The 26,137-nt window shown below is 41.4% G+C and overlaps 1 protein-coding gene across 4 annotated transcripts in view; it reads left to right on the forward strand.

The window, feature by feature from the left end:
- The window catches only part of sorl1 (sortilin-related receptor, L(DLR class) A repeats containing), a 91,519-nt gene that overhangs the window by 43,774 nt on the left and 21,608 nt on the right, over nt 1–26,137 (forward strand). For all 4 annotated transcript variants that reach the window (XM_085184685.1, XM_085184684.1, XM_085184686.1 and 1 more), the window contains exons 7-25: nt 5,193–5,294; nt 6,837–7,006; nt 8,944–9,136; nt 10,397–10,514; nt 15,759–15,832; nt 16,373–16,461; nt 17,126–17,304; nt 19,086–19,272; nt 20,238–20,366; nt 20,947–21,032; nt 21,625–21,797; nt 21,936–22,067; nt 22,245–22,336; nt 24,128–24,374; nt 24,455–24,593; nt 24,671–24,844; nt 24,954–25,067; nt 25,160–25,282; nt 25,456–25,575. In XM_085184685.1, coding sequence (XP_085040811.1) covers nt 5,193–5,294; nt 6,837–7,006; nt 8,944–9,136; nt 10,397–10,514; nt 15,759–15,832; nt 16,373–16,461; nt 17,126–17,304; nt 19,086–19,272; nt 20,238–20,366; nt 20,947–21,032; nt 21,625–21,797; nt 21,936–22,067; nt 22,245–22,336; nt 24,128–24,374; nt 24,455–24,593; nt 24,671–24,844; nt 24,954–25,067; nt 25,160–25,282; nt 25,456–25,575 — 2,641 coding nt within the window. The remainder of the gene's footprint in view (nt 1–5,192; nt 5,295–6,836; nt 7,007–8,943; nt 9,137–10,396; nt 10,515–15,758; nt 15,833–16,372; nt 16,462–17,125; nt 17,305–19,085; nt 19,273–20,237; nt 20,367–20,946; nt 21,033–21,624; nt 21,798–21,935; nt 22,068–22,244; nt 22,337–24,127; nt 24,375–24,454; nt 24,594–24,670; nt 24,845–24,953; nt 25,068–25,159; nt 25,283–25,455; nt 25,576–26,137) is intronic.

A 26,137-nucleotide genomic window follows, 5' to 3' on the forward strand; every position in this document is an offset into this window, starting at 1 on the left:
TTTAACAAAAGGGATCCTGAGCAAAAGAGCGCTAATCAGACCTTAGAGCCCTCAGCCTTTGCTCCTATTGAGCAGAGCCATGGAAGATAACTGCTTTAGCAGATGTAACTGCAGTGCCGATAAGGCCCGCGGTTATCTGCTCACCATAGTGCTACTCGTTCAGTTCACAGGTTCTGTTCAAAGACTGTCTGGAACGAAAGAGAGAGGAAACAGGAAGAGGAGCCTGGTGGAGGAATGATGCCTCCCATTACAACCCAGTCTGCTCGTGGTAGCTGGGACTGCTGAAACCTTCAGCTCATATTCAGTGTAGTCGCTACAGGAACTTCACAGAAGATGAGCTGCTGTTTTAAATGTTACCTCTGAATATACTGGCACTACTCCTGTTTAAGTGTCTGCACATTAGTCCGTACCCTTCATCTCCATACGTCGTATCAGTTTATTGGGCTTTCAGTTTGACAGTGTGGAGAGCGTCAAGCAAAAGCCAGCTAATTAGATCTGTTATGTTTTTCTTTTCACTCTCTGTGCAGTTGTTACAGTGGCTGACACAGAGTGATTAATACCAGTGTATATCTACAAATGACCCCAACGAACCAAAAGCTCAGACTGGTCTGTTTCAGGCTGGTCTGTCTACCCTTGTCTCTGTGTGATGGCACAGAGTAGATATTGGTCTCCTCAGGTTGTGAGCACACAAGCCCCGCCCACCTGTTCAAAAATGCTGTACGTGAGGGGGAGACAATCAGGAGGAAGTTAGCTTGAAGGGAAGTAGCTAAAGCAGCTTGTTCCAAACGTTGTACATGGGCGGCTACACCAAGGCGTAATATGACATAAATACGGATTAATCCAGTCGTGCGTCATATGAAGTTACAGTAAACAAAGAGCTGGATTCCCTTTTTGCAGTCAGCTGTTATCGTTGTCAACAAGTCTCACGCAGAGCAATCCCAGCCTGTTGTTCTTTGAGTCTCTCCTCCAGATTTGATGGTCTTCTTGGTTTCAGGTCAGGACTTTGTGCAGGCCAGTCGACAGCTCCCATTTTGATCTTCTGTTGGTAGTTTTTTACCAGGATGTTTTGGATTGTTGCCACATTGAAAGACAAAGCAGCGGTAAGGTTTTCTTTCCGAATCTCCACACATGCTCCTTTCCTGGTGATTCTTTCCACGTTGACAAGATTCCTGAAGCACCACACTGTAATACTCCCACCGCCGTGTGGGGTCTTCTTTGGGTTATACACCTCTCCCTTCTTTCCCCAAAAATAAGCAGTAAAAAAACTCTAGTGTAGTCACCGAACCAAGCAATGTGCTTCCAGTGTCCATGATCTTTCTCCAGCTCGTCCTTAGCATACTGCAGCCTGGCTTGAAAGTGTCTCTGCTGCAGATGTTTTTCTGCATCTGTAACCTCTCCGTCTGTGTCTCTGTGATTGTTTTCTTTGAGACTATCATTTCCTGCCTTGGCTAAGTCAGTCATCAGGGTCTTTCAACATGTTTCACCAGAAATCTGAATTCTTTCACTTCCTTGTTTGATATACCGAGCGGCTCGCTTTGAGTTTGTTGATGACGCGTCTCGTCCAGTTCTTGCTTTGTGAGCGTCATCATTTCTTTTGTTTTTGGCAGGTTGTACCAAATGACAGCTCAAGTTTTAATATCGTGTAAACTGGAAAAAAATGTCAGTTTTATCTTTATTATCCAAGCATAGAGCATTACATAGCACATAACTGCACAGGGGCTAATAATATTGTTTTTATTCTTTCTGGCATAATTCTGTTATTTTGTCCACATTACGATTTCTAAAAAAACCTGCTAACCCTTCATGCTGTTAAAAATCCTTTGCTGTGTTAAAAAAGCAGATTTTTGATTTAACATAAACAGTCTCCAGCTGTACATAGATGATGTTGATATGAAAGAAACACTAATTGTTGCACTTGTTGTTGTTGTTGCTCAGATCTTTCTCACCTTTTTTTAAAATGCTACACACACAAATGTTTTCATGCATTTGCATTAAAAAGGACAAAAACACTTAAAACTGATCAGAGAATTTGCAGACACAAAAGGAGAAACATGCTGGCGTTACACTGTGTAATCTGAATAACGGCGGTGCCCGAGGTGAAGGGTCATGAATATGTAACAGTGATCCCTGAGCGATTGGGGGGGGGGGGGGGGGGGTTGATAACAAACGTCACCTTGTGGCTGTTTTCTCAAACAGGAAGTACGAGGACATGTTAGGGCTGCACTTGAGTGTTATTTTTAGAGAGGTTCATGAAAAACTCATTAACATAAACACTGTAACTGAGACTCAGACACATGTTCTCAGCATCTGGGATTTCTTTAATACCAGAGGGTAGTTTCTGATGACGGGGAGATTCTGAGGGTCTCGCTTCATCAAGGTCATGCTCATGTGACCTGAATATATATCTGAGTGTCGGTAGATTGCTTTGCATCAACTTTGCCCATTTATTTATTTATAATAACATCGTCCGTGTAGACTGTCCTGGATAAAAGTCCTGTCCTCTGCTACTTTATTTAAGCTCTGTTAATATTTCACAGCGATACCGTAACATTTCAAATGTAAAAGTGATCATAAGGTAAACGCACGGTGACCTCACAAACACCTACATCAGTGTTCATACAGTGCAGTTTTGGATGGTATTCAGCTTTTTTAATGTTGGTTTTATAATTATTTAAGTTAATAAAGAATATAAAAGCAATTATATTCGGGCTAACAGATTAATAGACTAGACTATTGGTCTGTTATTATTAACAGCAGCTGATCAAAATGGATTTGAAGGCCGGTGAATATCTAAAAAGTCGGGTAAAGCATGAGAACTGCTGAGTATCTGTACATGATGGATTGTTGGTTTTCTGAAGTTACAAACATTGTTGGTCCCCCTTTGTTGACCCAACAAGCTCATAGCTGGGTAGCATACCCACCGTAGATGGGCACAGTCGAGTCCTTGTGTTGTGTAGAGGACCCAGAATTGAGCCCTGTGGAACTCCGCCACCATCCTTAAAACACGCCATCACACATGTGGCACAAGGATACAATTCTTGTGAATTTTTGGCTTTTTTTGGACAACATTTTAGTCTTCCTGTGTGTCACAGTTGATTCCTCTGGTAGACTACTGTGCTCCATTTCACACTGTCCTAGTGTCGGCCATCCGACATCCGAGTTGATCCAAGAATCTCTCGTTTCAGGGAGAGAACGGGAACAGTGTGTAATGCAAAGCTTGCTGACAGCTGCTGTTGGAGGGGAATATGTGGTTACAGTGGAAAAATATATAGTTGCCACTTACATGTGAAAATACGTTCTACAGTCCAATTTTCCTCTTGACTCACAAAGTAAACTGACATTAAAACTGTGATTACACGGAGCGTGAAGAAGGAAACTAAATTCATTTCCAAAGTTTTGATGGACTGGAATCATTTATTTACATATTATTATTATAATTGATAGATGCACACATTTTTGTTGTTCTAGCTGCAGACAAAGCCAGGCTTCCTGCTACCTGTATCTTCATGCTGAGCTAAATTGAGTATTTAGCTCTTACATTAGAAAATGTTATATTGTATGCATAAGCTTATATTTTATGATTCTCGTGTCATTTCCAGCTTATGAACATTAAGGCAACATTAAGGCAACATTAAGGCAACATTAAGGCATACATTCGGCTACAGTTATCTGTCATTTGGTAACATGGTGTGATGAGTCATTCAGTGTTTATTGCCCCAAAAACATGTCAGAGGTTCTCATCCCATTCGTGTTGGTACAAGTCTTGGACTCTTTTGGTGTAGCAGTGCATGACGTGGATTCTGACAGTCCAGACAAAATGAATATTGGATGTGCAGCTCTGCTCTTTAAATTCCATCCTGACTTCTTTGTCTTTATTGCTTTCTAAAGCTGAGCTCCTGCTCGCTCCTCTCTCTTCTCTTCAACTCCAGAATCTTTTTTCCTGCCTCTCTTACTGCAGTTACCTCGTTTCACTATTCTTTTCAAACCTTCTTTCTCTAGAGGACGCTGCTCTTATAGCCGGGTGGTCCAGCCTAATCAGAAATAATATGACGAAGCTGCTCGGCTCTCCGCAAACTTGAACTGCATCCAACAGCAAACTGAATTTAGAGCCAGGAGAGCGGAGGGTGAGACGGGAAAGGTACAGAGTACGCGAGCTGTGGAGACAATGAAATTAGGAGTACAGAGTGGAACGTTAATAGGCACAGAGGGCTGGGTTATTAACAGAAAGGAAAACATCTCTGAGCGTAGAGTGGAGCAAACAGGAGGTCGTTCTGTTTGCTACCAAAAACAAAGCAGGATCTGTATTCCCTGGAAGAACAAAGATATCGTCAGCTATCGAGGGACAGTTGACCTAGTGAAACATAGAACAGGAAACCTGAGATAGTTGGGAAAGGACGGCAGAAAAAGTGTCATGGTGAAGAAATGTGTATTGTAGATTTCAGTTGTTCATTTTGAATAAGACATCTGCACTGATGTGCAGAAGTTCTGTCAGTGCTGTGTTTGGAGCAGCAGCCCACACTGGAGGCCTAATATTGTACAGATGTTAGTGGAGTCATTTACAGAAGGCCTGAGGTGCACATTACTAACACAGTAATGTTATTTTGAAAACTATGAAATATGAGTGCAGCCAGTAGTTTTATCTGGGATGTAAAATCTGCTGTTTGTCCGTCCATGAAGTTATTTTCTCCTTTCAGACGGACGAGAAATCACTGAAAGAAAGATCCTGATTTCTCTGTGTGACTCCTGAAAAGGCCAAATCGATAACAAACCTACTGTGACAACAGGAGTCAGGACAATTACACTTTAATCCAGTGTGTGTGCGAGTGTGTGTTCATACACTCACACACACACACGGTCATGACAGTGAAGATGTGCTCTTGGAGTCTGAGAGACTTTTTAATTCAGCTCGTTTTAATGACTTGTCTCTCAGCTGTTGAGCTCTGTATTTTTTCTGTATCATTTTCCAGGCCTCGCCCGCACACGGCACTAGTGCAAAATAAACGGGGTCTGAAGAGCCTCTTCGGTTCATCTCAGTCTTCCAAAAGCCGTCAAAGCTTTTTACATTTGTTCTGTTGGGATTTCATCATGAAGTTCTACGTTAGAATGAAGCCTGTGTGCCGACTCCAAGCTGCAGCTGCCGAGAAACTAAATCTGAGGAGACGCTGAGTGATTTGTTTTGTGTCTGTGTCCAGAAACTGTTGGGAAGCCACGAACCATCGTCTGTTCAGCTCTGGGTGTCCTACAACCGCCAGCCAATGAAAGCAGCCCAGTTTATGACCCGCCATCCAATCACAGTGAGTGTTTTTTCTTGTGTTCAGAAGTGCTTTACCCAACAGATTTGTCTGTGAGAAAGCAAAGGTACAGTCCTGTCAGATGGTCTTAAATCAGTTTCGTAGTACAAAGCACAGCGAATACTGAGGTGCAGTTCTTCAAATGGCCACTGGAGGCCGATGCCAAAAGTGAAACCTTAGACCAGGGGTGGGCAACGCCAGGCCTCGAGGGCCGGTGTCCTGCAGGTTTTAGATCTCACCCTGGGTCAACACACCTGAATCAAATGATTAGTTCGTTACCAGGCCTCTGGAGAACTGCAGGACATGTTGAGGAGGTCATTTAGCCATTTGAATCAGCTGTTTTGGATCAAGGAAGCATCTAAAACCTGCTGGACACCGGCCCTCGAGGCCTGGAGTTGCCTACCCCTGCCTTAGACTGTCATGTTAAAATACCCAACATTAGCCAAGAAGCTAACATGTTTACAGCTTGGTAGAAAAAACATTTAGTTCTCTTTAGCTAATTTCCCAATTTATAACAAGAGTACAGCGTTTATCATTTTACAAACTCGCTCAAATGTTTGTCATGTTTAAATTATGGGAGTGGTTGATTTAACCGACCAGTGGGGTGGAACACGCAGCCGCTTGGACTCACCTCGTAACTTTGAACTGTATTTGTAGTGCTGGAACATTTTAAACTGATAAATAACATAACTCACTGTTTGTTTCAGACAAAACTTAGTTAACCTGACACAGTTTGTAGAAACAGCTGTTAACTAATAACTAGGAACTTCAAAAACCAACACGTTGGGAACCAAAATCTTTTTGCTGAGGCTTCAACACATGCATAGTGGCATTGTAAAGCGCTTTGGGTGCCTTGAAAAGCGCTATATAAATCCAATCCATTATTATTATCATTATGCATCCTGAAACTATGTGTGATGTCATGGTAGCTACAGTTACTGCTGATGGTAACAGTGTCAGTTTGAACAAACATAAGGATATTCTTTATTTATTCATGAAATGTTTTATTATCAGATCTTTGGTTAGACTGTAGATATTAGATATTGCTACAGAGGGTACCTGAATAAGTATTGAGTTCCACTCGGTGTGTGTTCACAGCTATAAACAGGGTTTGCTAAGAAAGCAGCCTCAGCTCTGTCATTTTAAACAGGATGTGTGATCTGTGCTCCAGGTTGCTACATGCATGCAGCCTTTGATGCTGATTCATACTGATGCATATCTGATCCATCAGAGAGCCACGTGACCGGTTACTCACAGGCCTCAGGCTGTAAGCACTAAACTTTGAAACTGACTCATTAAGGTGAAACTCCTGGAAATAAAGACTTCTGAGGCGTAATATAAGACTAAACGCGTGTTCTCAGCATGTGTTTGAGGAGCACACACAGACAGCAACAGCAATAAAAGCATTGAAACATAACAGCTGACCATTTGTTGTTCCCATTTCTAAAAAACATTACACAACACGTTCCCATTTCAGAGCATCGAGTCTAATCGGACTTTTAAGTCAGTGAACTATAGATGACCCTCTCCCCTCCCCCCCCACAGGAGTACTACATAGCAGATGCATCTGAGGACCAAGTGTTTGTGTGTGTGAACCACTTGAACAACGTCACACACCTCTACATCTCAGACACACAGGGCCTCGCCTTCTCTCTGTCGCTGGAGAACGTGCTGTATTACAGTCCTGAGAGCTCTGGCAGCAACACACTCATCAGGTACTGCACACACACACACACACAAACACACACACACACACACACCTGTTTGGATACAAAAGGGCAAACCTCTCGTTAACAGATTGTCAGGCTAACTAAAAACACATAATCCAGTTTCAATAAGGCACTGCAGTGGGTTTGGAACATACTGAGACCCTGCTGGGTCCTTATATGAACCATGTCATTTTTGTTTTGTTTGCACCCACTCCCTGCCACTCTTTGTTTCTGTTGGTTGGGCACTGCACAAGTACAAAGAGTGTGTGGACAGCATGAGGGATAAACTTGCCATAGCCAGGTGTGCAGAATCATATCCAGACTGATGTAAGTAGTAGAGGTGGGAATCACCATACATCCCTCGATACGATATTATTGCAATTTTTAAAAAATATTTTACGATATTCAGATTCTGTACATAAAGGTAAACTTTATCAATATTCATTTTCTCTAATATCAAAGTCTCACACTCAGTCTTTCTCTCATTTCAGTTTGATTGTTGACAAACTGAACGGTTTGTATTACAGTCTAGTCCAACTTAACTGAATCAACCATCTGGTACAATTATAGCTATTCTGAACTATGCAGTTTATGAAAACTATGCAGCCCCTTCAGCAACTGAAGAATTTGAAAGTAAATTAAAACAAAATATAATTTTACATTAAATAAAAAAGTTTTAAACTTAATTAAAATAAAACATGTCTTAAATTAAAATAAGTAAACTGTCATGTTTATTGCTGCCAAAAACAAGTTAAACACATTTGGACAGTGAAGGAATGTCAGGATTCTTGCTCAGAAAAAGGATCAACATGCTCTGAAGTCAGAGCACAAAAACCTTTTTGTAACAAAATATCGATTTCTGCTGTCCCTGTATTGATACATTATTAGCAAACAAAACATCACCATACTACACAGTATCCATTTTTCCCCCCACCCCTAGTAAGTAGACTCAAAGTGGTAACTGGGCCTCTACAAGGTACTAATGTACTGGTCTGACTGGGTTTGCTCACCATTGTAGGGGTTTGGGTCCCACAGCCGAATGTGTCTGGAACACCTTCCTCCAGTCTGCCTCCTTACAGGCGCCTGGACCGTCTCAGCTCTTTGCTTTTAATGCTTTAGTGATTTTTCCCCTTTTCCTTTAGATAAGTAAATGAGCCGATCACATGATGAACCAAATTGTACCAGCAGATAAAAATGAATGCAGTCTGTACCTGCAGGACACATCGAGCACTATCTGCAGCCTTGCCAGTAATTGAGTAGTTGTTCCCATAGAAACCACAGCAACTGACAGGAAGGCCTCTTGCTCTCTTTACAAACGCTTGGTAACAGTATAGGTTTATAGGTACATCCTATTCTAATAGTGCATTCAACAGATAGCTGTAGTCATTGTTTGCCTTCCACATAATCACGAGGAAGATCTGGTGTTAGTTTTGCAGAGGCAGTCCCAGTGTTGGCTGAGCTGCCTGCCAAAGCTGATTGTTTCTGTTTATCCAACAGCGTCTGCTGTTAACACTTCTCTGTATCTTCTGTTTCTCATGACTCATTCTGAAACAAAGCATCAGACTGTGAGTTTCATGCTTCCTGTTTACCTCTCTCTGCTGTGTGTAAAAGTTGCCTCATGTTCACGTTTGAACAACTGACTGAAATCATCTTTAAAGGGTCCAAAGGGTGGTCCTGGGATTAGGTGTTAGGACTGGTGGGATAAAGTGTGCAAAAGTTACAGTTAAGAAAAACAAACTGACAGCAGTGTTCAGTGGACAGGGTGGGAGTGCAAACCAGAGCATTGAAGTAAAATAATGAAAATATGATCACGTTGAATAAAAACATAATTCCTTCCTTTTAAATATTGTAGATAATTTGTATTGTAGAAATAGATTAAATATTACAGAATCACCTCAGATGTGACCTCTGACCCCGCCACCATGTTTGCATTTGCTGCGCAGGTATTTTGCCAATGAGCCGTTTGCAGACTTGCACCGTGTGGAGGGGCTGAGGGGCGTCTACATCGCCACGCTCATCAACGGCTCTGTGAGCGAGGACAACATGCGATCCGTCATCACGTTCGACAAGGGAGGGACGTGGGAGTTGCTTCAGTCGCCTGCTACCGACAGCCTGGGAGGAACCATAGAGTGCCAGGCACGCCAAGTTTAACTTTCACACTGAAGCACGGAACATAAACTTCTATTACTTCATCAGATTTCCATTTGATGGATTGATTAGTTGTCACTAATAGTCCTACATTACTTTGTTGTCTGACTAGTAACAGAACCAATGAGCTCAAATCTGCTGGAACTTCTTGTGTTCATAATTTCTCCACTTTTCTCTCGCTCTCCAACACCACAGCTCCAAACCATGACAGAGCCTCCACTGTGTCGTACAGATGGCTGTAGACGTCCTCTGTATGTCTTCATAATGATTTGAACTAAAAATTTGACCTGATGCAACAGAATTATTTTTCTCAGTCCAATTCGTTTCCCAAGACAAAATCTCACATATAAACCAAGAAAGCTGAAGCTGTTTATATGGACGTTGCATCTTCAGTGTTTTGTTACTCACCCCAGTGGCTTCTTCAGTCCAGAACTATCTGAAGCTAGTACATGAGAGCAAACTGCAGGAACAGCTCGAAGTCTCTGGGATCTCCTTACATAAATGACTGAGCATCAGTTACTGCTACCTAAAATCAGTAAACACAAGTTTGTATCACATCTCATGTTAGCTGGTGAAACAGTTTGGTGGGTTAGCTAACTAAAATTTCCACTCACACTTGATTTCAGTATTGACATGTTAGCAAACAAGAAGATTAACCAGCTAGTTATAATATATTTTGCATGAATTTGCCGATTGTTAGTTCTTAATATTAGTTAATAAAGCAATTTGAAAAAGGCCAGTTAAGCTAGCAGGTTAGCCCTGGGAGTTAGCTAACCCTTAAAGACCTGCTTGGTGAGCTAAACTGGAATTTGTTCTCACCCCAACCAATCACAGCAGATGGCCCCGCCCCTCCCTGAGCCTGGTTCTGCTGGAGGTTTCTTCCTGTTAAAAGGGAGTTTTTCCTTCCCACTGTCGCCAAAGTGCTGCTCATAGGGGGTCATATGATTGTTGGGTTTGTCTCTGTATCTATTGTTGTCGGGTCTACTGTGCAATATAAAGCGCCCTGAGGTTACTGTTGTTGTGATTTAGCGCTGTATAAATAAAACTGAATTGAATTGAATCGTTCGTGTTAGCAGGCATGCTAGTGTTAGCTAAGTTTAACCACGAGCAGGAATCTTAGGGTACGATTCAGTCCCCCAAAGTGAACTGCTGATGTCGCAGAAAAGCTCAAATCGGGTAGATTTGAATCCTGTGAATTGAACAGCTAAGTGTCATCTAACTTTTCTCTCCTCTGCTTTTCCCTTGTAGCTCAGTAAAGGTTGCTCCCTTCACCTGGCTCAGCGCTGGAGCCAGTTGTTTAACATCCAGCTCAGAAGAATACCCATTTTATCCAAGGATTCTGCACCTGGACTTATTATGGCCACAGGTGGGATAACACGGAAGTTTTTCTTGATTTCATGGATTCCTCATTATGAATAGATTTCTTTCCCCCAGCTCATTCGACCTTCCTGTGTAGGACGTAGACTACAAGCAGTCAAACATTGACAGATTTTAATGGGTCTTTTGTCTCACACTCAGTTTACAGATGGTGACCTTAAACTTTCAAACTCGAGTCAAATTATAGTTGTACTACTAGAAACCTCTGGGGTTGTTATGAACAGGGAAGAAATGTCCCAGAGCTTTGACGAAAGCCTACGAGCTAGATGAGGAGAGTTTCAGTGCCATCTGTTGGAGGATGGCTTGTTGTACTTTTCAGTAACTTCCTTTTGGTTTATGATAACACCGATTCAAATATCCAGTGCAAGGCAACGAGTCTGTGATGTTTGAGATGCCTCTGTCTCTCTTAGTATGTGGCCACTTCCTGTATTGCTGAAAACACAGGAAATAGGATTGCACCTTGTGAGATATGTGTTAGAAACTTGCTTCATGCATCATTGTTGAAACATCTGTCCTGCTCCTCATTACAGTTACACAGTTGCAATTTAAATCTCAAAGACATAAATGATGTGAAAACTGTTACCACATGTTACATTCTGATGAATGAAGTGGAAACAATGTCAGTGCTGCAGCTTGAGTTGTCTCTGCCTCATCACAGCTGCTCGAGAGCACTGATTTGTTGATACTCTGCAGTGTTTAGGAGAAACCAGCCTGTCTCTTTAATTAAATTCTTATTAGATGATGGGCATGGAAAGAATGCAAGAAAAAGGGAGGGTGAGCGGAGAAGGAGCACTGCCAATTGCTGCCACCATGTGCTTCATTATCGCTCTCTTAGATAGATGGGCTAATTACTGCTGCAGCAGCCGACGGGCACTTGACGGGTCAAACACAGTCCTGAGTGCAGGGATGAACGTGCACGACACCACAGGAAACACTTTAGTTCATGCAGTTTAACTTCTTATTTACAAAATATTAAATATCATTGATTAGTCTGTGTTATACACCAACATTAAAACCACCTCAGTGACATCGGGTACGTCTCCAAGCTCAAAGGCCTCACATGAAACCGTCGCAGTTTTCCTGGTTCGGAATCATGATGTTGGATCCCACCTGGATCCCGCCTCCATCCGTCCTGTTTCACTGTCGAAGTTTCTCATTGTTTTATTGTTGGCTTCCATTGGTGTCAGTTATGGTCGGTCTGTTGTTGTCTTTGTAGTTCAATTTATTTAATGCAAGAAAAGATATTGTAATGATATTTAAAATGCATGCAGGAACATTTACACAACACGTCTACAAAACACATAAGACTATCAAGAGAAACCAAAAGAACAAAAAAAACTGAGATAAAACACAATAATGTTTAGAAAAAGCATAAACTATCAAAGTAAACAGTCAGACTTTTAAAACACTGACAAAACCAAGAAAAACACAGAATTACAGACACCATATGAAAATTTAAATAAATCAAAAAATGATAAAATCAAGATGAAACACAACAGTTTGATTGAAGTTTGAATTTTAAATGAAGTTGTAAAAAATTCCTCTTTAAAATTATCGCGAAAGTCACCTCGTTTTTAAAGTTAACAGAAACATTGCAGCTGTACACAACCAAACACCCTGAAGAATATCTCATTTCTTTACCTTGGGAAACTCTCGGATCGTTTTTACCCTCTCTGGGGTGGCTGTAGCTCAGGTGGCAGAGCAGGTCAGCCACTAACCAGAAGTTCGGTGGTTCGATCCCAGGCTGCCTCCTGGCTGCATGCCAAATATCCTTGGGCAAGATACTAACCCCATGTTTGCCTACTGGTGGTGATCAGAGGGCCCGGTGGCGCCAGTGTCCGGCAGCCTCGCCTCTGTCAGTGCGCCCCAGGGCAGCTGTGACTACAATGTAGCTGCCATCACCAGTGTGTGAATGACTGAATGTAGTGTAAAGCGCTACATGGCCTACAAATGCAGGCCATTTACCATTTCTCTGCTGGGCACAGGTTGTTTTCACTCTGCCAGGCAGGTGGTGGTCATGCAGATTTGTGAGTTTGTGAGGTGAAATAGGACTTTGAAATTGACATCAGGTGTTCAAATCTTAGTGACCTTGATGATGTCAGAGGCCAGGTTTTCTGAAAATCGTGTGACAACTCGCATAGGTGCGATTTAATTTGGACACCCAATGAATGCGATAACTCCAGAACAAGGCGATGCAGAATTTTCAAATGAACACCACACGTGCAGCTACTGAAATTCTGAAGCTTTCCTGGAAGTACGCAGACTCCTACCACAGGTGTGCTAAGAGGCTGACGAGTAGCTCTGACAGCAACAAGTATGTTTAAAGAATGAGTTGAAGGCTGGTTTATTTAAGATGTATTTTGTATCCACCTTATCTCTGTTAACATGGTGTACAAGGAATGACTGTCCCACCGTAATTCCTGGGAATATTTGTTCCCTTTGGTATTGGTAAGACCTCGACGCAGTGATTATGAGATGGATTTGTGCCGAACTGAAGTTCAAGACTGTATTTGTTTGGTGGCTTTCTTTATTTTAAAAAGCCTTAAAGAAAGCCACCAAACAAATACAGTCTTGAACTTCAGTTCTCGAGGGGAACCGGCAATTCTTGTGAACATTATTTTAAAAAGCCTTAATGTTCACAAGAATTGCCGGTTCCCCTCGAGTTTTGGCAACACAAACAACAAAGATCACAGGGTTTTATTCCTGTGTCCTCCCGTCCATGTAAGGGGAACTCTTAGAGAGTCCAGGGTCAAAGAGGTGATGCTGGGGAACCTCCAAGGGTGGGATGCACTGGTCTGCAGCCAAGTCCAGTATCAATTTAATCAAGCTGACCAGCTGGTCCTGCTTTGCGGTCCTGTTAAAACCTTCATTAGTTGTTCGAGGTCATCGTTACGCTCAGGTTTTATCTATCAAGTTTTGTGGGATTGAAATCCATATTCAGTTGTTGCTGTCTTAAATCTCCAGCGGTTTTCATTGCAGTTGTCCTCTACGCAATAATAATCAGAGCTCGTGCCAGAGTCCAGGCGTGATCTGGTCTCCTACAGAGGTCAGGGTCAAAGAAGTGATGCTGGAGGACCTCTCGTGTCCGAGGAAAGCCTCTACCTCGTGGTGCTTTCACGCTAAAATAATAAAGTGCTCCAGCTCCTTGTACAGTCAAAGTCAAATAAAATAAATATATATATGCAATCTAAACAAAGGCATAAAAAATGACCTTTATTCTGTCTTTTTGAAAGGATTTGTGATGTTAATAGGATAAAACGAGTGTTTTATCTTCTGGGTTTGGTTTGTGTTCATATTAATGAGTTTGTGTGTTTGTGTGTGTGTCTGCGCGCAGGACTGTACGTTAACTGTGTTAGCTTATAGCACTGGTGCTACAAAGGTCACTGGTTTTGCATCACTGACCAAACCGTCATTTGTGGTGGAACAAAAAGAGAGCAGGTCGTGTTTGTCATTCAGTTCTCACATTAATGTTGAACCTGTGGGGCGCTGTGTATAAAATTATCCTTCTCATACAGGTCGTGTAAAACTATAGTAAAACTGTTTTAATTAAATCACAAATTGATTGGTTGATTTAGAGCCCACTGTGTTTCTGTCGCAGACATCATGCAGGATGCTGTAATCAGCAGCTATTTTTGTTTCTCTGACACTTTCTGTGATGATATTTAATGTTTAGTGTCATCAGCCCGTTTTTCTGGGAGAAAGAACCAAATTCATGTCAGAGGCATCATTACGCCCTGAGCAGAGACACATCAGCCATGCTGCTCTCGTTCTCATCTGTGCTTCTGCCATTCACAAATATTTCAATGTGACTGATGTCCTGAGCGGTTGTTGTCTGTTCTCGAGTGTCAAACACAGAGAATGATGGTCCTGATCCTTTTCCTGATGGATAGATGGGTGATACACTAACACGCATGTTGGAGGGCATTTGGACTAAGATATAAAAATTTCTTCCCAACTTCCAAACTAGTAGTAAAAGTAAATTTTACCTGTCGTGCAAATGTGTAAGAGCGCTGCAGCAAATAAACGTTGTGTAAAAAGGCGTAAAAAAGTATTTTCAGTCTGCTTCACATTTTCTTTCACATTGAAATTTTCTAAATCTACTCTAATCTCTGCTTCCTCGTTATTAGCCCTGTGATAAAGCTGCAGTTGTTATCTAAAGAAACACTAAAAAGTGCCGCTGCTGTAGCAGCTGTGTGAGGTTGTGGCTACGTCCACACGTACACGGGTATTTTTGAAAACGGAGATTTTCCGTTTTCGTTTTAAAAAATAATCCCGCCCACACGTAAACGCAGAAATGAAGGAAAACGCTGCTAGGAACATGCCAAAGCAGCAGGTGGCGCTATATTCCTAACCGCGCAGAAATGTTGGCCAATCAGAAGTCTAGAAGCCTCGGTGGGAAATAGTAAACAAAGCTGGGGCATAGAAGCAGAACTGAGTCGTATGTGTGGAGGGACAGTAACTGTGTGTGTATATGTAAGCATTTAAACACTGCAGAGACAATTAACAGTAACAGTATTGTATAAATTAATTTCACCGAAACAATAACGTGGCGCACAGTGTGACGTCAAAAAAGGCGCACACCTTTGACGCTGCGTTTTCTCCGTTTTTCTCGTCCACACGTAAATGCAAAAACTGAGTTTTCAAAAATATCCACCCTGGCCAGAGTTTTTAGAAATCTCCATTTTCAGTGACCAAAAACGCCGTTTACGTGTGGACGAAAGGTGCAAACGCACAGAAAAATCTGCGTTTTCAAAAATACCCGGGTACGTGTGGACGTAGCCTGTATTAGCTGTCACATTGCTTGTGTCGCTGATAATGCTAACATGCTACATTTTAAATAATAGCTAATGCCTTTAGCTAAGCAGATAATTATTTTAACTTTCTAATGATTTTAATTAGAAAGTATAATTTTTAACTTTAGTGACACTCAGTATCAGAACAATGCCCAACACAGGACAACAATGTTGGCTCCCTAGTGGATGTTTCCAGAACTACAGATGGATCTCAGCATCTGTAGGCGGATGCAAGCATCCTTATGTTTTATAGTTTTTTTTTATTTTCATTGCGTATTTTATAAAATGTTCTAAGCAGTTCCTGGAGGATTTCATTTCCAGCAGATACAAACGCCACATGAAAAGATTCAAAATGCTCTGGCTTAAACTCCGGAGTTACAAAAGCAGCGCTCATACGGAGTCCGAGTGTGTTAAAGGCCTTTTCTGTCTTCTGATTGCAGGATCTGTTGGCAGGAACTTGGCCAACAAACCCAATGTGTATGTATCCAGCAGCGCTGGAGCCCAGTGGAGAGAGGTCAGTGCAGAGTTTGAGAACAACAAGAACAGTGGAGACGGCTAAACTGTGTGTCAAAGAAAATGTCAACATTCAGGCTTAGTCCTGCAGACAGGTCGAGCTTTATTCAGCTGACGACTGATGTTCTCATGCCCACATGTCATGAAAGGACGTTACTGTTAATTCATTTAGTGTTCAAAGGACATTGATGATATTTTCAAAAGTAATTAGTGCTTCATTAGTCTCATACTCTGCTGTCCTTGATTTTAGTAGCAGATTGATGGGGATTGTTAGGACTTTGATTATTTAGAGCTGGCACTAAAGTAGCTTTATTGCTGCCTGACATCAGACACATCACTATAATCAGGCTCCTTATGTGTCAGAGGAATCTGACATATGTCTCCCCCTCCACAATCAACCTGGGAATCTTTTGTTTGTTAGATGAACGTCACTTAAAGCTCTACCGTTTAGTCCACACAACAGCACTGATGTCTTTACACTAAATTTCTTCAACCCTGTGAAGCACATTATGTCTCACTGACACTGCTTGTGGTAATCTAGGCATTGGCAGGCCCTCATTTCTACACCTGGGGTGACCACGGCGGCATCCTGATGGCTATTGCACAAGGAGGCCCCACCACACAACTGAAGTAAGTCCAGATGGCTTTCCTAAACTTCCTCGAGCCGAGGAAATGAATCGGACAGGAGCTTCAAACCCAGAGAGGTTAACTTGTGACAGCTTTAAGAAATCTGGCAGGCGGCGCACACAAACGGCGCCTACCGTGTGGTCGTGCCCATTAGCCAGCAGGAGCAGACTGTGTGAATGTGAAGCTGCCTGTTGGAGTTAAACAGCAAATAATCCTTCCACTAATAAACAGAACGAGATTAAAACACCTCTGTGCCAACACCTACCTCGCAGCCAACTTTAATTCATGAAAGTGATGTATTATACCAATATGTATCCAGTTGGCTTCATTTCCATAATTCATTTTATCTTTCCCTGATTACTCAGTAACCCGATTTTACCTTCATACATACAAATGCCACTACTACTGGGTTAAGCCTGACTTTTAATACACACCGTGCTCCCACTTTAATTTGATATTAACTCGTGTTTGTTTGTTTCATCTGATCGTCTTCTCTGTCTCGCTGTTGTTCCCTCGGTGAGTGAGTGGGCATGCAGCAGATGAGCTGATAACTTGGTAACCTTGGTGATCAAACATTACTCAGTTATGTTTAGTCGACAGTACGTGAGAGGCTGCTACCAAACACATTTAGAAGATACGGTCATTAATAATACCACGCCCCTGTCAGGTTCAGCACCAATGAAGGCGAGACGTGGACCGACTTTCGGTTCTCAGAAAAGGAAGTGTATGTTTACCAGCTGCTGACGGAGCCCGGAGAGAAGAGCACCATCTTCACCATTTTTGGCTCGTATGCCGAGCAGAGACACAGCTGGCTCATCTTGCAGGTCAACACCTCTGATGTTCTGGGTAAGTCCACGATTGAGAATGGAGATCTTTAGTTCTTAGCAACAACAGCTAAATGCAGAAACGGTTATTTCTCAGTTTAGACTAAAGCCAATACTGTAGGGGTCATCTGTAACTTTTGATTTATACATGTAGTTCTTATATAAACTGAAAATAAGTAAGCAATTCATATAGTGCTTCCGTATAATCGTCCAAACAAGTGTCCAGAGATATTTCAGATGGCTGTAGAGTGATGATGCATGCTTGCAGGTTGGTTCTCTGATTAATAACCTCATGTAGTAACTGTTAGGGGTGGGGAAAAAATCGATACTGTGTAACATCGTGATATTTTGTTTGCTAATAATGTATCGATACAGGGACAGCAGAAATTGATATTTTGTTACAAAAAAGGTTTTTGTGCTCTGACTTCAGAGCATGTTGATCCTTTTTCTGAGCAAGAATCCTGACATTCCTTCACTGTCCAAATGTGTTTAACTTGTTTTTGGCAGCAATAAACATGACAGTTTACTTATTTTAATTTAAGACATGTTTTATTTTAATTAAGTTTAAAACTTTTTTATTTAATGTAAAATTATATTTTGTTTTAATTTACTTTCAAATTCTTCAGTTGCTGAAGGGGCTGCATAGTTTTCATAAACTGCATAGTTCAGAATAGCTATAATTGTACCAGATGGTTGATTCAGTTAAGTTGGACTAGACTGTAATACAAACCGTTCAGTTTGTCAACAATAAAACTGAAATGAGAGAAAGACTGAGTGTGAGACTTTGATATTAGAGAAAATGAATATTGATAAAGTTTACCTTTATGTACAGAATCTGAATATCGCAAAATATTTTTAAAGTTGCGTTAAGTATTGTGATAATATCGTATCGTGGGATGTATGGTGATTCCCACCTCTAGTAACTGTAGCTAAAACTAGCATAACTCAGCAGCTACATGAAATAATTTAGATGACAGAAATGAATTTCATTAATTAATCGATGAATACGATCATAAAACTGTTATAAGATCTGTAACATTTGCTCGTAGCACCTAAAGTTCATGTATGTAGCCAACGTGCGCTTGGTTAGCATATAATGACAGTAGCTAGCATAGCCATGATAGCATAGCATCCAGAGTTTTTAGGGAGAATGAACTGTAACAAAATGTAATACACTGTAGCAATGTTGCACACAACTACTGTTCATGTACCAAAAATAAACTCACTTTACATTTTTGTTACAAAGATTGCACTTTAGCTAAAATTTAGCTCAAATAGCCAGAAAGCACATGCTAGCTGTTTGCTTTTGTTAACTAAGAGGACTACATTTCATTAATTCCAGAAGACCCTAGGGCTAGTAAGGAGTAATGGTTTACAGAGACACATGATTATAAACTTGGGAATAAATTAACGTATAATCACCAAATTCTAGTAGCAGCTAACACTATTAAAAAGTTTCTATTATTTAAAAATGTGTTACTGTGTAAAAAAATAAATAAATAAAATTAAAGGTTAAATAAAATTCAAAGAAGGAAGACGTACAAAAACAAGCCAAGTCATTTCTAATCACCAAAATTCCAATTTAATAATAGGAGATAACTATGATGCTAATTTACTTCTAAAAGTAAATATGTAACTTGAAACGATGAAAGCTAGGAGAAAGGCAAAGGATAAATACTAAGCAACACACGCTAGCAGAAAGGTTTATCTAGAAATACTGACTTTATAAATATACCATCAAGAATATTTCAACTCATTTGTCAGATCCACATCATGTCTACTTTTCCTTGGATGTTTCTTTAGGCGTGCCTTGTTCTGAGAAGGACTACAAGCACTGGTCCCCATCTGACGAGCACGGTAATGAGTGTCTGCTGGGCAGAGAGATAACGTTCAAAAGGCGAGCGCCTCACGCTACGTGTTTTAACGGAGAGGATTTTGACCGGCCGGTCACCATCTCTAACTGCTCCTGCACACGCCAGGACTACGAGTGGTGAGGGGAACAAACTCTCCAGGCCTTTGATTTCAGAAGTCTTCATTTTTTAATCAGTTCTTTTTCTACTCCATATCTGAACATATCAGGTTTTTCAGGATTGATTTCTAGGGATGCAACGATACCAGTTTTTTCAAACCGATACGATACCAATACTTGGATCTGAGTACTTGCCGATACAGCGTACAAAAAACGATACTTCTACCACACACACACACACACACACACACACACACAAATACAATTAATTGGAAGACAGGTTTTATTTTATTCCCTGCCGATAAAAAATAAAATCTTAATGAAAATGACCACAAAAAAATTTCAAGTGAAAAATAAGCACTTCTGTTAAATTATTGCAGAGTCTCCACATTGTAATTTAACAAAATATCACTGAACTATTGGCACTGTCTCGAGCTTTCAGAATAATAAATAAACACTTCTGTTTGGAATAAAATAAATACAAATTAGGTTTGAGAATAAAATAAACTTTTAAATTATTGCAGTGTCCATATTGTACACAAACAAACAAAATAATTATTATTAAATAAATAATAAAATATAAAAATTATAAAATAAATAATAAATAAAATAATAATTGGCCCCCTAGTGGCCAATCTAAAAAACTACAACAGAAATGACAAGCCACCCTCTGATTAATGAAATAAGTTGGTATCGGTTAACTTTTACGAGTATGAGTACACACACATTTTACAGTATCGGCCCCGATACCCGATACCAGTATCGGTATCGGTGCATCCCTATTGATTTCATAATGATATATCACCAGGACTTGATGTTATGATGCAGAGGTTACATTTCATTTGAAAGCATTAACAAGAATAATAAAAAGAAAAGCAGGACTACCCCCCTGTGTATACGTGGGTTAAATACTGTGTTGTTGTTCTTTATTGGGACGTGCTGAAGCTCACTATATTGTTTGTTTCCCCTCCTCTTCCTCCTTTCAGTGACTATGGCTTTAAGCTGAGTGAGGACTTGTCCCTTCAGGTGTGCGTGCCTGACCCTGAGTTCTTGGGCGACCTCTACGCTCCGCCCGTTCCTTGTCCTGTTGGTACTACCTACCGCCGCAGCAAAGGGTAAACTGCTGTTATTAACGTGCGGGAATGCAGAGCCTGCCGTTCTTCTTCTGCAGTTTCTTAGCATAATGCCGTCGTCCACAGCAGTAACGGAGTAACGGATGCTGAAGAAGAATCTAAATCTACTAAACCACATATTTTTAATCAAACTGTGTTGGAAGAAAACTGCCATGCTATGAACACTGTAGTGATTCTGTCAGATATCCTCGTGTTGTTCCTGCATCAGCGTGGTGACGTCTGTGATTTGTCATGTGTAATGTTGATCCTGGTCATTGTTATGATGTCATAGTTTGGCGACTTGGAAAAAAAAGCTTCCGATGTCCACTCAAGAAAAAATCCCAAAAAGGAGGGGTTTAGGGTCGGGGTCGTGGGAGTGTGGGCGACAATGTTTCCACATCACAAAACTATGACATCACTACAATGTGATTGGTCACTTGAAATTAGAACCTTGTTGATCCAGTAGCGACACCAACGTAACTGAATGTGTCCTTCCTGGTTATTCTTCCTTTTTTTCCACTGTTTTTGTTTGCACGCCACCGAGTTGCTGACAGATGGAAGCTCTTTTATTTCCCTCTTGCAGCTACAGGAAGGTACCAGGAGACAGCTGCAGCGGCGGAGATGTGGAGGCCCGGCTGGATGGAGAGATGCTGCCTTGTCCTGTCGGAGGTAATCTGCTTTCTCCAAACATTCAAAGATGCAGCTGAGCTGTGGAACAGTTCAAGGTGTCACGTTTCCAAACAAATGTTACCATCCAGTTTTACTGACTGGCACACAGACTTGGTGACCTGTGGGGGTTTTGTGGGAGAAAGGTGAAATCCAAATAAACATCCTTTATTTTAAGCATTTCTGCTTCTCCTACATAGAAATACATTACATATAAATCGTGATAAAGCTCGACACAGTTGAGCTTCCCTTTGTGCTGGCATTGCGTCACAATGCTCAAGATGTTTGGACCGTCATGTCCAACAGTTCAACTTGACCTTTAATGTTCTGCTAGCTGTGTGTTGTAGTTATTGAGTATGGGTCAGTAGTAGAGTCTCGATTATAGACCTGCTCTAGAAATGTTTCTAACTGGATGTATGACAACATGACGGCCGTGTTGAATGAATCAAAGAGATCATGTTTTCAAATTAATGAAGGAATTTACTCGACATGAAGCAGCCAATCGGTTTGTGTCAGTCGTCCTTTGCAGTGCAGCGCGGTGTGCACGTTTGTAGTCCCAGTGTTTGTCTTCAGGCTGTCTCCTGTGGTTTTGCAGAGAGTAATGAGTTCATCCTGTACGCTGTGAGGAACTCCATCCATCGCTACGACCTGGCCACGGGCACTGACCAGGCTCTGCCTCTGGCTGGCCTCAGGGAGGCTGTGGCTCTGGACTTTGATTATGACCGCAACTGCCTGTACTGGGCCGACATCTCCCTGGACACCATACAGGTCAGTGGCTCCTCTAGAAGATGCGGTCGGTGTGTGCTCTCTCACAGCAGAAGGACAGCGTGGTGCTAACTGTGGGGCTGAGACGTAGAGGGAGCTTAACAGCTGTTACTGACCTGCGTTCGTCTTTTGGTCCTGCAGCGCCTGTGTCTGAATGGCAGCACAGGTCAGGAGGTTGTCGTGAGGAAAGACCTGCAGAATGTGGAGGCTCTGACCTTTGACCCCATCAGTAGACTGCTATACTGGGTGGATGCTGGAGCGCAGAAGATTGAGGTATAGAAAACATCGTCAGTGTTTGTCACTCAGGATATCAGACACAGTCGCGAGGTTATCAAACTAAAACAGTTGTTCTTCCCCAGTTCTCCTCTCTGGTTGTCAGATTATATTCATATAATCACAATAATCTGTCTTCTTGACATTACCGTTGACTTTTCCCCGTTATGTTTGAAGGTTTCAAACCCTGATGGGGATCTGCGGCACACCCTGCTCAACTCTTCCATCCTCGAACACCCGCGAGCTTTGGTTCTGCTGCCCGGAGAGAGGTGTGATTACAGCGTGTGATTAAAAGAGTGAATCTGAAACTAGCAGCTTCAGGCTGATTTGAAAAGCTGACATTTCCAGTCAAGAACAAGAAATTATAAATACATTGTTTGCTGATATTGCCTTTTTCAGGCAATCATGCAAAGCTCCAGCAAACACAAACCTGCAGAGCAGGAGCGTAAAATCCACATCGGTCACCAGTGGTTCTGACTATTTTCTTAAACCTGATCTTAAGGTAAAAACACAACAATGCTCTGATCACCCTTTAAAAAGGATGACCAGACAAACTGACCACAAGCTCATCTCTGGAAACAGATCTGGCTTCACTTCTGCAAACATAGTTCTGCTTTTCCTGAGCAGCAGACATCGGGATTGCTGTGGTCTGCTGCTGACCTCGTTTTCCACTTTCTCAGAAAATGAATGGTTGACTCACTGCACTCACTTCCTCCCTTCTCTGTGTACATTGTCACTCTCTTAGAGTTTAAGCTTGTATTAAATATTTGACCTGGCGCCCAATCACAGTCAAAGAGTGGCCAATGGGTGCATTCGGTGCAAATTCCTAATCTTTTGAATTGAATTGAAATTTTTATTTCAGTCAACAACAACAACAACAGATTATAATTTTACATAAAAGTACTCAAACAGTAACCGAAAAAGGAATAGGCTGAAGCCTTATGGCTTATACTTATCCTCTCCCTTACCCCCATAGAAATAATCAAATCCTTAACCAAGAAAACAAATAGCTTTGATAAATAAGTTGTATAACAGTTTGAAAAGAAATCAATGATAAATCAAGAAATTAAATCAACACAAAAAAATTTAACAAACCAAATTTCTATAACCTTGTATAATACTAATTTTTAAAATCTTCCTGAAGAATGACAAAGAAAAACACATCTTCAGTTCATCATTAAGTCCATCCCATAATTTCACTCCCAAAACTGACACATCTATACTTCACATTGGTTCACTTTAGGCATTTCAAACTTATGAGACCCCCTCAAATCATATTTTCCATCTCTTAGTTGAAACATACTTAAAATACAAATTGAATCATTCTTTTTAATCACACGATATCTCATTTCTAAAGTTTTAGAATATATAATGTCCATGAATTTTAACATAGATGATCCTACAAAAAACTGGTTGGTTCCCTACATCCAACTTTATTTATTATTCTAATAGCTCTTTTTTGCAATTTAAATACTGAATCCAAATATGTTTTGTATGTGTTCCCCCAAATTTCCACACAGTAGGTCATATAAGGCAAACAAAGGGAAGTATACAATAAATAAAGGCAGTTCTTATTCAAAAAGTCTCTTGTTTTATAAAGAATAGAAACAGACTTGGATAATTTCTGTTTCACATGTTCTATGTGGGGCTTCCAACAAAGTTTATCATCAATAATTACTCCTAAAAATTTTGTCTCATATACTCTTTCAATTTCAACATTATTTAAATCCAATTTTACTTTAATATTACTTTTACTACCTCCAAATAACATAAGTTTTGTTTTACTTTCATTCAATGATAGTTTATTAAATACAAACCATCTATTTAACTTCATGAGTTCTGTTTCCACTGTTTTCAGTAATTTCTTTATGTCTTTTCCAGCAAACATCAGCAAACATCACATATTTTAAAGTATCACTGGCTGTACAAATATCATTTATATAAAGTAAAAATAACTTAGGTCCCAAAACAGATCCTTGCGGAACTCCACAAGTTACTTCTCTAAGTTTAGATTTCATGTTATTAATACTCACATAATCTTGTATCCCCTCCATGTCCAGTCTGATGTTCTGGACTGACTGGGGAGACCAAGCGCCTGGCATTTACCGAAGCTACATGGATGGAACCAATGTGTCCCGCATCGTGTCCGAGGGTGTCCGATGGCCCAACGGCATCACGGCCGACGACCACTGGCTGTACTGGACCGAAGCCTACAGCGACCGCATCGAGAGGGCCGACTTCATCGGAGGGCAGAGGCGTGTCCTCATGGAGGGGCTGCCCCACCCGTACGCCATAGCTGTGTTCAAGGTAACAACATGTTTATGAGTGTGTGTGTGTTTCAGTCTTGATGGATTGGGTGGATTGTTCACACTGTATGCTGTGTTCAGAATGACCTGTACTGGGATGACTGGTCTAAAATGGGAATCTTCAAAGCTCCAAAGGCTGGTTCCCAAAACAACGAGCTGATTGTTGGCAGGCTAACTGGAGTCATGGACCTGAAGATCTTCTATAAGGGGAAGAACAGAGGTGAGGACCAGGCAGGGAGGTGATGATGCTGGCAGTCTTCTTCAGGTTTAAATAAACTGCGTTCTTGCTGTCGTCAGGCCATAACGCTTGTGCCGACCAGCCGTGCAGCCTGCTGTGTCTGCCTCAGCCCGGCCACAGGCACACCTGCGTTTGCCCGGACGGCGCCCCGACTCTAACGACGCCCAGCGGAGAGCTGCAGTGTCAGTGTCCCCAAGGCTACCAGCTCCACAACAACACCTGCATCAAGACGGGTGAGAATAAGCACGTACTGCTTCTGCAAGACGCCGTGTCGTAAGATGTACGGACACGAAGCCTCCGACAATTAACAGTTTGCATGTTTGCATATTTCTTCGACTCCAGAGCACAGCTGTCTGCCAAACCAGTATCGCTGCTCCAATGGCCGCTGCATCAGCAGCATCTGGAAGTGTGACAGCGACAACGACTGTGGGGACATGAGTGACGAACAAGAGTGTCGTAAGTACTCAGCAGCGTTGCTGCCTTCATGACAGAAACAATCAACTGTTGCTATAGAAACAAAGCTCTTTTTTCCTGGCGTCCTTCTCCAGCCACTACGACTTGTGACCCGTCCAACCAGTTTCGCTGCGTGGCCTCAGGTTCCTGCATCCCTCTGGCCTTTAAATGTGACCATGAGGATGACTGTGGAGACAACAGTGATGAGGAGAACTGTGGTACGCATTAATAACACTCTGTGTGATTCTACGGTTAAATGTGACTTTTATTAAAGCACTTTCATTGGTTAGGAAGACTAGAAAGTTAATTAGGTTAGGGTCTAAAATGGTCATTACACAAATATTTTAGTTTAGATTAGCAACATTGTTTAAGACTTTGATGTATTTCTCAGATTCTCATCAGTGTGGGCCCGATGAGTTCACGTGTGCACGCGGTGTTTGCATCCGCAAGAGTTGGCGCTGCGATGGAGACAATGACTGCAGAGACTGGTCAGATGAAACAAACTGCACTGGTGAGGAAGACTCAGCATCATACATGATGTCCCACAAAGTTAAATCAGAGAAGGTGTGAGCTGTAAGCGCTAAACAATTACAGTAAACTTCACAGTCATAAAATAAAACTACAAAGCTACAGCCTTTAACAGTGCAGTCATAAAAACAGAGCTAATTACACAGCCGCTAACCGCTAACCACACGGTTAAAGTCACAGAATGACTGCTAACACACAACGACTCAGCTGCAGTCACTGAAATGTACAGCATAATAGTCATAGTGTTATTTTGGATATTCAGTTTGTTATTCCTCATAATTCACTGAGGTAGCAGCTGAATCAGTTCCCAATGAGGACAAAAGGCTAAACAGTTAGCTAAAGCTAACTAGCGTAGCAGGTTCTCACTGGCTGCTTTAGTGAGTTTTGGGGTTTGCTGGTTACTTTTAAATTACAGACAGCCAGTAAATTGCAAGTTATTGTAATACTCTCCAGTTCATAATAGTTTTGTTGTCGTACCCACACAATTAGAGAACGGTTATTATTGTTTTGAGGCTAGCTTGTATATGCTTGACGCTCACTTTATT

Source organism: Neolamprologus multifasciatus, chromosome 14 (genome assembly GCF_963576455.1).
Source record: "Neolamprologus multifasciatus chromosome 14, fNeoMul1.2, whole genome shotgun sequence".
NCBI lineage: Eukaryota > Metazoa > Chordata > Actinopteri > Cichliformes > Cichlidae > Neolamprologus > Neolamprologus multifasciatus.